Consider the following 16,555-nt stretch of genomic DNA (forward strand, 5'->3'; position numbering starts at 1 on the left):
TTGTCCGTTCACAGAAGAAAGAGCGACGTTGCATGTTACGTCAGTTCTGAAGTCCCTTCTATTATTTTTGAATTTTCCGAACTGATTTATTGTGAATAAAACTTAACTTTTATGTAAGAATATGTTTTTGTCATTTTACGGTGCTGCAAAATTAATATAAATAAAATTTGATCGATAAAATGGAATCTGATAGAATCTTAGTTGCTGCGGGGCTTACTGCTGCCGCAGTCGTTGGTGCTTTTGTGTTTTGGGGCCCATCTACGAATACAGCTGGTAGAGGACGTTTAGCAGGTCTTATTAATTTAGGCAGAACATGTTTTTTGAATGCGGTCCTACATGCTTTAGCCGCTTGTCCCCAATTTATTGCTTGGTTAGAAAAAGATCGTGATGTTAGAGAAACCAGTTTGAGAAGTACCTTAGCTACTGTTTTATCTGGTAATTGCTTATATGTTTATATTTGTGGTGTTCTAACCTTCATGTTGACTTTTAGTTGTAAATGGCACTAATAGGGCTATTAAAGAGACTGCAGCACCTGTCGCTGTGATAAATGCACTCAAAAGATTGGGTTGGGTTATCCCCGCTGGGGAGCAAGATGCTCATGAACTCTTGAATATTTTGTTGACTACTCTTGATGAAGAGACAAATAAGAAAACCAGAAAGGTAGGTTATCTCATGGTTTGAAATTCATGATTTACGTTCATAATGCTTCTGGAAATGGTAATTACTGCTTCTCATCACATTTGTTCAACTCATAGTTTCTCACTTTCAATCATAATGTATGTGCGATATGCAATTGGAGTAAGGTTTATAGTCATGTAGTGTAATAACTTGAACTGCATGCTTTTTTATAGTGGATTCTAAGCTTCTACACGTATTGTATCGAAGGACCAATAATTTAATTGTCTTTCATAGTAGGAAAGTCCGAAAGGTTGGAAGTTTTGAAAGAACCAAAGTGAAACCAGGTTTCTTGGAGGTCATTGTGAGACCGTTTCATTTCTATAGCAGTGCTGTAGGGACGATGTGATTCATGTCATGAAATGAAGAATATCCTCTTTTTGCACACATTCTAATGATGTGTTAACACATACTTCACATTTAAGAAGAACATAATGGAATTATTGTTACTTTGAAAAAGAAATGATACTTAGAATAATTTTTCTCTCTTGAAATAATTCCTATATGTATCAACTTAGGAAAAAGTACTACGGATCCAGAACAAATTGAAGAATAATTTTTGAGGTCCCACAGTCTATTTAGGTGGGATTTTCCTGAAGGAAATTAATGATTTTTCATCAACAAATAGGCAAATGAAATTTTCATAATCCTTGGATTTTTCATATTTTAATCAGAAGTATTTCATCTCTTTTGGTATTGCACAAAATTAATCTCAGCTGAAAAATTAGGCATTTTTTAAATAACAAGAAAAAAACACTTTTGCCATTGATACATAGTTTAATTTTTTTACAAACGACGTGTAATATTTATATTATATTATGTATATATATATTTTTATATATGTTATTACATACAACATAACATCCTATGTCGACAAAGGAGAGGTAGCACAGGCTGCATAAGAATGAACGCAGCAGAACACTACATGGTCTTTCTTCTTTAGCGGGAGACAACTTGAAATCAGGACTGCGCCATTCCTTCTAAGCGTCGTTCAGTAGCATTTTGAAGTAAATTATTGAATTCATATTCTAATGTTTGCCTGGACTGAAGGTTCTGGGTAGGGATTTGCAGAGAAAGTGCCATACTGTTAGCGTCGAAACTTTCATCTAAAGCGATAAGGGCTCCATGGACCCCCGATTCCACTAAATTATTACCATATTCTTTCAAACCAATACTAATAACCCATTTGATCAATCGTTCATTCGTCCACACTAATACATCCGACAAGGTATTCTCACAGTTTTTCCTCCTCTCTTCCAATGCCTTGCGGTCATAGTTTAACCTCTTCAAACATGATATGCCGTATTGCAGACTGGTTCGATGAAAACTGTCGACCATTTTGAGCTGACCCCTTAAGTCTTTCTTGGTGAGATGGTCCAGCATTCTGGCGTCCACCAGGCATTCCATGAAAGTGGTACGGTATTGAGGAAGACCTAGTCCGGGCAACCAACAGTTTCCTATCCATTCGTGGTTCATGTCACCGAATGCCAACGTTGTACGGGATGTTTTTGGTGCGGAGGGAGAAGTGAGCGATACCATCTCCTGAATAGCTAACCTTAATTTCAGTCTATGAAGTGGATTGCTTATACCTATTTCCCTCTGGATTTCCGTGTCGCTCAAAGCGCTCATGATTGCTCCAGACTTCACGTTAGCCCTGCAAGCTGCCACATACCAAGCCGGCATTCCAACCCAGAGTTCCAGCCAAGCTACGATTGTTGGTCCGTTCCATAAAGCGAAAGGAGTACCAGCTTTCATGGCTTCGGCTAGCAGTTCATGTCTATAATCACGTTCCTTCTTCTTTTGCCTTCTATCAAAATCAGCTGCCTGTCCTAGTTTACCAATCATACCCATCAAATCGTTGATTTCACCATCCGGCACCTGTGTCTGACCAAGAGCCATCATGTTTTCATTACCAATAACTTCCCTTCCTTTCGCCTTTTCTCTCTTACTGAAGAATCTTCCAAGGGACGATTTTAAGCCTTTCTTCTTTTGGGCTGCTGCCACCGCTGCAGCTGATACGTCTCGGGAGATGCCCATAACAGCGTTTTTGTGCAAACTCTCTTGGCTGCTGTGGTGCGAAGACAGAGGTGAAGGTGGGGTCTGTTGTAAACCTTGTCGGAACACACTCCTCAGTTCTTCCTGGCTGTGTGCCAGTGCTTGAGCTACACGTTCCAGTTTCATCGATCTTGCTGTTAGAGGGGAAGTCCCACCACCGCTGCTGCTGTCTCCCATATGCATATCTTCTCTGGACATGTCGGAGGGAAGAGGTGCCAAGTCTAAGGTGTGATACTTATGTAGGTAATCTCTCTGAGGGGAATGATGTGATTTTGGTGTTGATCTTCCACTGAGAGGTGGACTTTGACGGTCCACGCTTCTGCCTCTGCTCAACAAATTCATGTGTTCCATACTTCCTACCCTGGACTCCAACTCTTCGGCCCTCGCTTCTGTGTTTTCCTTCTCCTCTTGTATCAATCGTATCTCGTTATTGATGGCGTCTAGCTGCTCCTGGAGCATCATGGCAAGGGTTTGGGCATCCGTATGACCAGATGGTGACAAGATGTCGGCTGTACTGAATAAGCTGTCGTCGTCTCCTTCAGCATCGCTGGACACATCAAAAGCCTGCTGCACGTTGGCCAGCACATGAGCCTGTTGCAATTTTTCCCATTCGTGTTCAGTCATTGACCTTGGTCCAAACTGCATCTTCTCTTCATCAACCGTCATGTTCTTGTTCGACCTTCTTGGCAAAGAACGAGAATCAAAACTGGAATGGCTGGTGCTCCTTGTGAACGCGTTGGGATCGGCCCCATCCGGAGACAAAGAGCGTGTTAATGCGTCAGTTTGTTGAATGTTATAAGCTATCTCCTGTTGCAACATTTGCCTCTTGACGTTATCTATTTCCAGTCTCGATTTAGCCAAATCTTTCATTATATCGGTTTTCTGGCATTCCAACTCCTCCATCAACTTTCTGGTCTTATCCAACTCCTGCGTCAAGCTGTTCTTCTCTTGCAAAGCATGCATGCGTTCCTTGAGATGATCTTGCAACCTGTCATTAGATTCCGACAGTAACTTATCCACCGTGGCTGACAGTCTGGAGTTGTGCTCTTCGTTCATTTTGAGTCTCTGGTTCAGACGTACCAATTCCGCGTTTTTCTCCTCCAAGTTGGCCTCCAAACGTTGTATCCTGTCTTCGGCCGAACCATGTCTCTCTTGGGTCTGAGATAAAACTTCCAAACGCTGCTTCAACTGCTCCTCCATCTCTGGTAATTTTGGATACTGCGAAATCTTCTGTTCGGCCAGTTCTAATTTTTCTTGTATGGCTGATATTTTTTCTTCTTGCAGTTTTAGTTGGGCCTCCTTGTGTTGCAGTTCTTGTTCCAGTTTCTCGTTCAGATCGTGAAGGGATGTCGATTCTCTCTGGGCGTTAAGATAACGTTTTTCCAATGTGGCGATTCTTTCTTCTTGATCTTCTTTTTGTGCTACGTTCTCTCGAAGGTCCCTTTGTAACTTCACGTTGGCATCTTGGGCTTTCAATAGTTCCTTTTGCGCTTTCGACAGGTTCTCTTCAAGATCTGCAACACGATTCTGCATCTCTGCAACTCTCCTCTGCCAATTTGTCATTTCGTTTGTCTGTTGTTCCAATGCAGTCTGGAGATCGGCTATTCTGGCAGCGCTCTCTGTATCAGTTTCTGCACCGTTACGAGATTTTGTGATGATGGCCTTATTATTACTATTACTCGAATGTGATTCAACATGTTCAACTTCTCCGTTTTCTTTGGGTCTATCTTCTATAGCAGGTACAGTCGAGGAATTTCCCTCTTGTTTGCATTGCTGCAATTCTTCTTTGGTTTGGGCTAATTCTTCTTCTAAAGCTAAATTTCTTTCTAAAGCTATCCTAAGTCTTTCTCTTACTTTTTCATCCAGTGCTTTGTGATGCTCAAATAAACTCTTGAGTGCTTTCAGGACTTCCACCTCGCTGGACACACCCGATTGTGCTGCAGCCTGTCTCTTAACGACAGTCATACGAAGGGATCTTTCATGTCTGGACACTAAACATTCTAAGTGTTCTAATAATAGTCTGGTATTGTTGCGTTCAGCTTTCAATTCTGTTATCTCTTCCTCCCTTTCTAGTAATTGCTCTCGTGCTAAATTCAGTTCCTTGGTAAGAGTAGCAAATTCTTGTGGTAAATTAGCTGCTATCTGTCTTTGAAGTGAATCTCGTTCCTTCTCTACTTCGTTTAATTTTATCTCTGTGTCACCTAGCCTCTCTTGTGTTTCTCTAAGACTATCCATCAATTTATCCCTTTCGTCCAGCATGGATACCATAAGTTGTTCGAAATTGGCATCTTCGCCAGAGAACTGCGAGCTTCTCTGGCTGATGCTATCCTCATTGATAGTGGGCATGACATCACACATCATATTCCACATGATTACGTATTTTGATTAAACTGGTACACGATAAAGTTCTTTCAATTCATTTCTAAACGCTACTTTCTACTTAAAGCCAATTGTAAATGCAAGTTAATTTGGTATACATCAACATCACTAACAATCGAGTTTTTTCTTACTATTATAAAATTAACGAGTTTTTAGGAGGCACTAAAATGTTTGTTCTGACACAAATGTCTTACCCTCACAGCCAGAACGCGAAACACACAATTTGTTAGGCGAAAACAAACCAATTGGAAAAAGTCACTTTCACTTAGTCAATAGTTAAGAACACAATATTTTTAAAGACGTTTCTTATGATAATGAGCCTTTGATAGTATTTTCCAACAGGTTATTTGGTGGATTTCGTAATGGATTTACCATAACAGCCAGTATTTCCTAGGGGCAGGGGGCAAGCGCCCCTATGCCCGTAGGGCCTTATTGGCCCTGGTAACAACAAAATTTTAGTAAGCACTGCCAGCTCAACATCCGATAGTTCATAACTAAGTCCGTTTCACACTTTTAATTTATAGGTGGTGCTATAAAAATCTAATTGGAACACAGGTCGAAGGAATTACAAATAATGTCGAATTTGCTGTCAGCAACTGTCACGATCGAATTGTCAGACAGTGACATGAAACTTGAAAACCTTGTTTGAGACTGATTTTCCAAATTAATGCCAATTTTTGCTTCGGAGGTCCTTGATTCTGGTCGTAAAACATTCGAGTTCATTGTTGATTTATGTTTGACTCAGTATTTTATCTTATCAGGGGGAAAAAATTAACTATCCCCGTAGCGGTAATCTGGCATTTATGACATATGTCATGCCAATTTATCACGGTATGAAAATTATCGATTAAATTGCATACGCCTTCGGAGTATGTGACTGACTTCATTGCTAAAGAGAATAATTTATGGATATTTTGAATTAATTCAATCAGTCACATTCCTTTTAATATTATCGACCAATTTGTATATTTCTGAAATTCGGTTTACTTTTATTCGTTTCAATTTTCACCACCAACAGTGGCGTAACCACTGTCCTGGAAGTCAGTAGCGTAGTCGTTGTTAAGAAATGAGGGTTTCATAAAACGGGTATTGTTCGATTATAATTCTGATAAGATCTGTAAATCTGAAATAACAGAAATGCAGAGGGATAAGATAAAAGACGACTGTTTGTTTTTATGAATAATTCAGACGTTAACTAAAATTTCTCATTTCTATGATATTATATTACAGATTGGTTGCCTGTCAGACGCTTTGGGCATGAATGAATACGGGGATTTGGATGATTGCGAAGAATCCGACGATCAACAAGATTTCAACACATTAGGAAGCGTAATGTCCTTAAACGAGCTATGTAGACCTAGTAGTCTTCATTGGCGAGGAGGTGCAATTAGAAGAAACAGGTGGATTTCAAGGTCATGCAGAGCAATCCAAATGTCTGGACCTCCTCCACAACCGGCCACCCATCCCTTCACTGGTACTCTCACCAGTCAATTGAGGTGTACTGAATGCGGATTCAAAGTTAGTAACTTTGTTCTTTACAGGTTATCATCATATTTAGATATATACAATATTAATCGCAAATTAATATTGTTATTGGAACTTACAATAAAGAAGCTGTCTTTGATTGTATTACTGATGCATTAGTTATAATTATTTTGAAGTTGAATTCTATTTTTTTTTAATTTCAGTCGAGTGTGCGGTATGATAAATTTGAAAGTTTATCCCTTGCTCTGCCATCTGGTTCAGGTGATTTAGGTTGGGGCAGGCATAAGTTGCACCAGCTTCTCACTAATTTTGTAACCCCTGAAGTAATCGCCGATGTAATGTGTGAGGGTTGCAACATGGATAGGGATCCAAGTAGGCCTATATTATCAAAGCAAATCAAGATACTCAATTTTGGGAAGGTAAGGAGACACAATTTCTTTCGATCAGTAGCAACAAGATTGATTAGACTTACCTTATTGTTCACTGTGCTATGAATTACTTTTAGACAAAAATAATTATTTTTCAGTTGCCAGTGTGTTTATGTATTCATATTTCTCGTAATGTTTGGTCTTCAAGTGGTATATCTAAGAGACAAGATTATGTTCAGTTCCCTATGAGGCTCTCTTTAGCTGCCTACACATTTATACACACCCAGTACCAAAGAAAACTGACTAATTCTGTGAGTTAACTCAATTGTATATCAAATATATTTTTTGAATTTTTTGAGTAGCATTAATTTTATTTACTTGATGAGTTTATGTTGGAATTTCATTTTAGCAATTAATATTTTGATACTATTTGGAAAAAATTGGGAATCTCTTGATATTCATGTGAATATACATTGATTAATCATGTCAGAATAACCTGCCCTGATAAAATTTAATGATTTTTAACTGATATTTAGGTTTATACAAGCACAAGTGAAGGAGGAAGCCCTCTTTCCAGTAGTGTCCCAATGTCCTGGGGGGCAGGAACCCTGAGTGACATGAATGAGTTCAAAAATGTTTATCAGTTGGCAGCAGTGGTTGTGCATACAGGGGACGCCTACAGCGGACATTTTATCACTTACAGAAGGGGCTATCACAACACAAAGTAAATATTATGATCAGTGTACTCTTTTTCAACAAGTCCAAAGATGTACAGGATGTGGTGGAAGGTCTAATAGGCTTTTTGTGTCAGTTTTCGGTAGAAATGGCAACTTCGCCAAGTTAGAAATATTTTAGATTCATAGAACGTCTAATAGGCCATCCACATTCTACATATTTTAAGGGGATTTTAACCACGATTTTTTTCAGGTGGTATTATACATCGGATGTTGAAATAAGGGAGGTGACGGTAGACGAAGTTCTGCAATGCGTGGCCTACATGCTCTTCTACGAAAAAACGACTTCTCTGGGCGTGTTTTGATTCTTCGGTGTTGTATTTAACCGACGTCTTGAAAAATCACGTTGCATGTTTGTTCCTAAGAAAGTATTGCTTGTTGTGGCTATTGTAGAGAAAAATGAAAATGTTGACGCCCTATTGTACTACAAGAAGAAGCGCACATTGGATTATTTGTATATTTGCAATCGAATGATGACATTCCAGATATTTTAAGTAGTGAATTTTTACACGAAGATTTAAGTTGAAGTTGAGTTAATAATATTCGTGAATAAAAATAAATTAAGAGTTTTGGTTGATTGAACGTATCTGTTGATTTATGATTATGTGTTCAAAATACATAACTAAGTGTAGAATAAAATCTTATTGCCTAATTGTGATGTATTGAATGTAAAATCTTTTCTGTAGTCATAAGATGATGTAGTATTTTATCAAAACAGCTCCACCACTAGTGAACACTCCACATGTTAAGTGCTGCAAATTTTTCTTTTATTTCACATGTCATATGCAATTATTTTGAACACTATGAAAAGATTTTGCGCAACTTTATATACTCAATGTATATGAGAATACATAGCAGCTTGTAATAATCATCTCACGATGAATTTTAAATTGAACTCAAGAAATTATAAAAGATTGAAATTTTATTAATAATTTTGTGGTTTCAGAAATTCTGGTGATGCATTAAATTGTTGAATTCTGTGATCCTCCATTGTTTTTATTCGCCACTGATAAATTAAACCTATGGAGGGTAGAGACTACCCTCCATAATTAAACCGTCACCAAGTCCTATAGGCGGCGCTGATCCCAACCACCATTTTTGTTAGGAAGTTATACTAGTTACTAGTTCAATCGAATGATGATTCGTCCCTAGTTTCATTGAAATATCCTTCTTTGGAAGATTTAAAGAAAAAGATTCTTCTCAAATTGTCTTTCATTCTAAGAACTTTGGGCTTTAGAACAAAGAAATCTACTTTTTGATCTTTTGCCTTAGTGAAATCTCTTATAATGCCATCAGAATTCACATTCATAATATTTCAATTTCATTTATGAGATGAATTAGTTGAATAAATAATACTTATATAATGACAAATGACAGCACACCTCACAATGTCAAGCTAGAACCCAGGACCGTTCTTAGCGGTGGGCGACCATCAGTAGGGGTGCCAGGGCGGTCGCGTTTCTTAAATATTACAAAATATATCGCCCTGGGTCATTTAATTGACTGATTCGACATCGTAGATTACGAATATGCAATTAGATTTTTTGTATCATCAGTATTTTAGGAAATAAATCAATTTTAGTGGAAAACTACGAAAAAATTGGTCAACTTTGAGGAGCTGTAGCAGCCAGAAAAAGAGAATTAGACATATGCTGATTTTTTTTATGATAGATGGATCCTTTGCGAATAGAAAAGTCTAAATTTCATTCATCTATCGCGAACAGTTTAGATTTTATGATTTTTCCGCGATGGTCCCAATTTTCCAATTTTTCGTCGACCATGGTTTGGAAAATAAATTTTTTTTAAAATATCTGTTTGCATATTCGTTATCTTCGCTGTCGAATTAGTCGACGGTATAAATTTTGTTTCGATCGAGGACCAAAATTTTTTTTCCAAAAATCGGAATTTTTCTATGCATATGTAAGGAAAATTTGAAAAATTTTCGATCTTCCCAATTTTCACCAAAACAGAAGTGATCACTAAATTGAGGGCGTAGATCACGAATATGCAAACAGAATTTTGCTGAAAGGATTAATTTTCAAGTTATGGTCGATCGAAAATTCGAAATTTTGGACCTTCTCGGAAAAAATCATAAAATCTAAAGTGTTCGCGGTAGGTGAATGAAATATGGATTATTCTATTCGCAAAGGATCAATCTATCGCCGAAAAAATATGCATATGTCCAGTGCCTCTTTTCTGGCAGCTACAGCTCTTCAAAATTTACCAATTTTTTCGAAATTTTTCACTAAAAGTGATTTATTCTTCAAAATACTAATCGAAAAAGAAATCTGATTGCATATTCGTAATCTACGACCTCGAATTAGTCAAAAAAAAGATCCGGATCGATATAGAACCGTCTCTGCTGACTCCATGAGAGTAGGTATTGGAACCTGTGTCTTGAGAATCATAGAATTCGCAAGGTATTCTACTCTTCTTCTTTGGGAACAGCGATATTAGTGAAAACAACAAGTGCCTAACTTTCTACAGTACTAATTCAGTTCCGACCACCCTCTTCAACCGATCTTTTAACTGTCTCTCAACATTTGGCAGGCGGAAGAGAAAATTCCACCCTATAGGATAGATTGATTTTTTATTGCCCTCATGATATCTAAACCAAGAACCCTTCAAACGATCTCGTTAAGATAAAAATTAAGTTAGTCCTCCGACAATTTCTTCGAAACGTTACCATGTTCCTTTTTTGTGGCTCACCCCATCGCTGTCCGCCTTCACGGATTTTTTTTCCACGTCCGCGGACGCGGCAAACGAGCTCGGGACGGTGGGCGTAAGGTGTGCCTTCCAGATCCGCGGCCGAGGTGGGCGGGGCGCCCGACCATATTTCAAAGTTCAATTATGCCGCCGATTGCGACCAAAGTGATTCCGCAGCGCGTTCTTAAACTGCCCATTACCTCTTTTTTTTCGCCTCCTCGCTCTGTCCCTCCATCCGCGTCGGGCTTAATGTTATTTGGGCGTGATGTGAAAATCGGCCGGACTCACTTATCTGTAATTATTTTCGTTTGTGAAATCATTATCTCGTTAATTTGGCCCCGCAGTGGAGGAAGGGATTAAACCGAACAAACTGAATCATAAAACGATTGGCACCGAAGGAATATCGTACAATTCTATGCTTTGTATGGAAGCATTTTTTTTTAATGCACCCTATAGCCGAGATAACCGAGTTTTTATTCCGTACTACTGTCTGGAAATCACAGCCTTCACCTTTACCCATCCCTTGCCACAATTTGTGTTCTGCCGCGACTGTTATTAAAAATTTCTGCTGGTGTGAAAACCCGGGGGGGACAAAACTCGCTCAGGGGTGAACCGTCGTTCCTTTTTTTCCTAACTCTCCAGTGTCCACCTCTACTCACGGAAAAGTCATTGTAGATCTAAATGTGATACAAATTCTGAAAGAGCAACTCTTCTACTGACAAATCGAGAATTTTCATCGAGCTCGCTGCAACCGTTCGGTCTTGAGGAATTTTTAACTGACCCCATCTTTTTTGGGATTTTTCGAAGGACATATTCTCAAATAAAAACTCTTCTAATAACAAATCTATAAATTTCATCGAGCTCGAGCAACTCTTCTAGTAAAAAATCTTCCGGATGGAGTCCAAGAGTAGCTCATTCGCAGCGGATCTCGCAATTTTGGCTGCATATTCCCCCAAACATGTCGTCAAGTCAAAGAGATATGGTTTCCCTTAGCTGCTCCTCCATATCAAGTCAGTTTTTTGGACAAAGAGTGGTTATTTCGGTATTCAAAACATTAACTTGAGCCAGATTCATTTCTTACGATTCGTTCATCTTCTTGAGAACTTCAGGAAATCGATTACATGCCATTTATGGAGATGAGATTCTGAAGTACTCAAAGATGCGTTATTGCCGAATGAAATAGTCAGCGAGAGATCCTCCTTTGACGATCTTTGTGTCAAGCTTATTAGTATCTTTAATAATTTTGTGACGACTCTCCAGAAACCCATGTATACATGTGGTGACTCTCCAGAAACCCATGTATACATGTGGTGACTCTCCAGAAACCCATGTAAACATGTCTTTTATGGAGATGAGATTCAAAAGTACTTAAAGGTGCATCATTGCCGAATGAAATCATCGGCGAGCTGTCTTCCTTTGACGATATTTCTGTTAAGCTTATTAGTATCTTTAATAATTTTATGACGACTCTCCATAAACCCATGTATACATGTGGTGACTCTCCAAAAACCCATGTATACATGTGTTTTATGGAGATGAGATTCAAAAGTACTTAAAGGTGCATCATTGCCGAATGAAATCATTGGCGAGCTGTCTTCCTTTGACGATCTTTCTGTTAAGCTTATTAGTATCTTTAATAATTTTATGACGACTCTCCATAAACCCATGTATACATGTGGTGACTCTCCAAAAACCCATGTATACATGTGTTTTATGGAGATGAGATTCAAAAGTACTTAAAGGTGCATCATTGCCGAATGAAATCATCGGCGAGCTGTCTTCCTTTGAGGATCTTTCTGTTAAGCTTATTAGTATCTTTAATAATTTTATGACGACTCTCCAGAAACCCATGTATACATGTGGTGACTCTCCAGAAACCCATTTATACATGTCTTTTATGGAGATGACATTCAAAAGTGCTGAAAGATGCGTCATTGCCGAATGAAATCATCAACGAGCTGTCCTCCTTTGACGATCTTTCTGTTAAGCTTATTAGTATCTTTATTAATTTTGTGACGACTCTCCAGAAACCCATGTATACATGTGGTGACTCTCCAGAAACCCATGTATACATGTGGTAACTCTCCTGAAACCCATGTATACATGTCTTTTATGGAGATGAGATTCAAAAGTACTTAAAGGTGCGTCATTGCCGAATGAAATCATCGGCGAGCTGTCCTCCTTTGACGATTTTTCTGTTAAGCTCATAAGTATCTTTGATAATTTTGTGGCGACTGCGTGGTCCGGCTACCTGTGGACAGGTGGCGCACTCGTCTATATAGGCCTGAATGGGACTCTTCCGATTGTATGATAAGTGTTTTTATACTTGGGGTTGTTGTGAACTTGAGTCAACTTTGTTGATGATTCCATCAGCTAGTTCCGGGCTTAAATATCCCCAAGAGAGCATAATTTTTAGTATTTTCACCCATTTGCTGATACGTATCTTCCTGTTGGGTATTTCGTCGATATTTGAAGTTTGCCGATACATCCAAGACTACCTCGTCTTTCCCGAAAAAGATCTAACGAAGATACGGGACCATAAACCCTCACGTACATCGTCCATTTCGCCGAATTTCAGACCGGCTCTCGCCTCTCCCTGCCCCGTACGGCACAGATCTAAATTCAGCACTATAATTGAAATTTCGATAGGATCTAAACGTTGCACGACGGCCGTAACGGGTAATTTAAATAAATTAATTTGAGGCGATACACTTTTCACGTGAGATAATCCCCGGAACGGCCGCGGTGCTGCCATCTGATGGGAAGAGAGAAAAAGCGCCGCGATGCCAGGCAGATAAAAAGGTCCAGGAACGAGTGTGGACCTTTTGAAACTGGCCGCAGATCGGATCTGAGGCACGATTCCCTCTAACCGGCTCTTATAAACCTATATTTACCGACAAGTGTGGTGTGAATCTGACTTAAACGTTCGGCAATATCGGCTACGTATTATCTCGGCCGTTTAATGTTTGATCAGTTATTAATAACGTCGTGGTTTGCGGCCTCCGCGACTCTACGGGATTCGTAAAACCTTTCCCGCAGTAATAAATTATCTGAAAATACGCTTTCAGCCGTCCGGCTGTGGGAGAGAAATAATTGTTTTTTCTCACTCGTAATGGACCGGAGATGGGGTTGATAAAAGCCGTTTTACCGCCACGAAAAAGCGACTTATGTACCTGACCGCGAAGGTCAGGCCAGGCTAAGTTGAGTTCAATATAGAGATATGCAAAGGGCACAGGTTCATGTTCCTCTTTTTTACATGATATTTTTTCGATACTCAGCATGGTTTGTGCGTTTTCAAATCAACAATTTAGAGAATGTTTGTCCGCCAGAGGAAAGTCAAAACCTATGTCGCCGAGTTGATAACCATAAAGCGCCCTGTTTATTCTCTTTTTGGACTTCAGGCAATAACTCATACTCCGATTGGAACACATCCGTTGAAACCGTGTTCCACAATTCTTCAGTTCAGTTAAAAAAGGTTTCTTTAGGTTGGCATTTTCCAAGTATCCTAATGGGATTGTCTTATTTCTTTTTGTCAAAAAACTAGCACAACCTAACTATACACTTATCATGTTTGTGTCTATTTTTGCCCCTCAATTTCTAGTTCATTTCGCGATTTTCAAAGTGGAATGTAAAATTTAGTCCGAAAATTTTCCTTACATTTATTTTGAATGTATTTTTTGGTAGTCTTTCATACTGACGGTTTAAAAACTGTGTTTTTGCCTTCTACGAATTTCCCACAGTCCAGTACCTACTCTTACAAACTTGAACAGTGACTGTGACTGTGGATTCATGAGGTCAAAAGAAACTCTTTCTTCCTTTACCATTTTTTCAGAATCGGCTCGGTTTAAAAAATACAGGCTGTTGAAAAATCATAAAAAATTTATTTTCAGTTCTATCTCACAAACGGTTTTATCGAATGAAATGAATTTCGGATTATAGTTTTTCATTTATTTGATGAATCTTTCTCGAACACTAGATATAACCAACGTATTCCAGTTTTCTCATTATGACCATTACGTACCATGAAAATAACAAAGATTCAAAGAACCCAACTCTAGAAACTAATTCAAATCGGAAAATTGGGTACTTTGGCGAATGCAACTCTGTTTAAAAGATCCACAGATGTGTAGTGTCACAGATTAAGCTTTTTATTCTGAAAGGAATTTTGTTCTTCCAGGGGTGGCATAGCTCATTATGAAAATTTAAAATGGCTTTATCTCTTCAACAGGACCGAATCGGAAAAAAAGGTTCGGGAATAAAGTGCTTCTTTTGACCACAGCATCCACCTTCACCCATCCTTTGCCACAATTTGTGTTCTACACCGACTTCGAAATTTCTGCTGGTGTGAAAACCCGGGGGGGGACAGAACGCACTCAGGGTTGAACCGCCGTTCCTTTTTTCCTAACTTGTCAGTGTCCACCTCTACTGCCTACCTATACTACCAGAGAAGTCACCGTAGATCTAAATGTGATACATATTCTGAAAAAGCACTTCTTCTAGTTACAAATCGCGAAATTTCATCGAGCTCGCTGCAACTGTGGCATAGCTCGTTATGAAAATTTGAAACGGCTGTATCTCTTTATCAGGACTGAATCGAAAAAAAAAGTTTGGGAATAAAGTGTTTTCCTTGATTTCATTGCCACAATGGAATTCATTGTTATCGTCTTATTTAAATCAATTTCGGAAACCGACGCCTTCGCCATTTTGTTTCTTTCGCCATTATCATTGGTGTTACAGGAAAGAAAAGTGTTGATAGAACTTTCTTCGTATGATATTGCATTATTCGTTTATTTTATCATTTCACGAAACCCTCAGTTACTACTGCTAAATCACTGGAGAGAATAATTTAAAATGACGATAGACGAAAAAATTTCCATCAATTATTTTGACGAATAAATATGATATTGGGCATCGAATTCCCTGCATTTTTGGTGCGTTGCAGATTCAGAACCTCTTAGCAGAAGTCTCCATGGACACAAAAAAACCATACCTAGCACTAGATATCGAGATACAGTGTGTCAAAAAAGGAGAAGTACTCGGAATTGTAAGCAACGCCTATGTATTGTGGGCATAAATTTCCTTAATGATTGCATAATGTCAAGGTGATCATTCATCTATTGAAATTTTTCGTTTTGTGCCCTTTAACAGATACAGATATCCTCAGTTGCCACATCTAAAGTTTTATGTTGCTGCAGATCACACCTAAAATTTTATTCTGGCAATTTTAGGTGGAACGATTCATTTTGATGAGTTCTAGGGAAGCAGCACCGACTGAAGTGAATAAATGACTAGCTACATAATCTAAATCGAATGAATAATCATCGCACAATGTCCTCAACACATCTTGAACAGTCTTATTCATCTCTGTAATCGACTAGTTCGTGAGTATCCTCCGAACAGATCTCTCCATCGATATAAAGCCTCTTGTATGATTTATAACTCGAAAAAAACACGGTCCTTATTAGCACGTTCGAATTCTAATCGCTCATTATCACGATTTACGTTCAAACATCCGGGTGTTCGTTTATTTCGATTAATTCCCCTATCGCAACGTACCGATCTTCTTTTCGAAGACCGAGAGAGAAGATGGGACTGCTTAACTTTATAAATAATGAATTGGGAGTCCCCTAAACACCTACCAGAGAAATAGAATTCGATTATCCCCGAAGCCTCCGGTAATATACCGTCAGAGGGCGTGCGAGTATATTCAGAATATCACGCGGTGGACCAGACGTTTTCTGCTCGGAAAGAAGTGTTAACGACGTTGTTCGCCCACTGTTCCGCTGGAAGGAGATACCTGGACGCGATAAGGGCATGAGGTTCTGAATCGGACCATATGGCTGGTTTTCCTCGAGGAATTCATCAATTTAAAAGCGTTTTATTAAATTCGCTATCAGATTATTCGTCGGCGTGGTGCTTCGGTATCTCGATTTAAAAAAAAAAATGACGTTAGCGTTCATTTCGAAGCGAAATACTGAACAGATCTGAGTTTCCCAAAGGTCCAGTGTGGGTACCCACTAAAACCTCTCACACTTGCTTGGGATAGTTCCTCATGCTGCCATCACAGCGTCCCTTGACAAAAGAAATGAGGCTTAAATGACTTTTAGGGACCTGATGACTAGATGCGACTCCAATAATTCGAGCTAATTATAA

At 38.9% G+C, this 16,555-nt stretch overlaps 2 protein-coding genes across 2 annotated transcripts; one reads left to right on the forward strand and one right to left on the reverse strand.

Moving 5' to 3' along the window:
• The first annotated feature begins 1 nt into the window (after position 1).
• LOC123316259 (ubiquitin carboxyl-terminal hydrolase 30 homolog) lies at positions 2-8,679 on the forward strand. Its single transcript, XM_044902230.1, has 7 exons — positions 2-435; positions 491-660; positions 6,340-6,627; positions 6,798-7,013; positions 7,121-7,273; positions 7,499-7,686; positions 7,890-8,679. The coding sequence occupies exons 1-7, from the start codon at positions 180-182 to the stop codon at positions 7,999-8,001; spliced, it is 1,383 nt and encodes a 460-aa protein (XP_044758165.1). The 5' UTR covers positions 2-179; the 3' UTR covers positions 8,002-8,679.
• Positions 1,433-5,931, reverse strand: LOC123316257 (liprin-alpha-1). Its single transcript, XM_044902229.1, has one exon. The coding sequence runs from the start codon at positions 5,098-5,100 to the stop codon at positions 1,636-1,638; it is 3,465 nt and encodes a 1,154-aa protein (XP_044758164.1). The 5' UTR covers positions 5,101-5,931; the 3' UTR covers positions 1,433-1,635.
• Positions 8,680-16,555: the final 7,876 nt, after the last annotated feature.

The sequence above is a fragment of the Coccinella septempunctata genome, chromosome 7 (assembly GCF_907165205.1).
Source record: "Coccinella septempunctata chromosome 7, icCocSept1.1, whole genome shotgun sequence".
In the NCBI taxonomy this organism is placed as follows: domain Eukaryota; kingdom Metazoa; phylum Arthropoda; class Insecta; order Coleoptera; family Coccinellidae; genus Coccinella; species Coccinella septempunctata.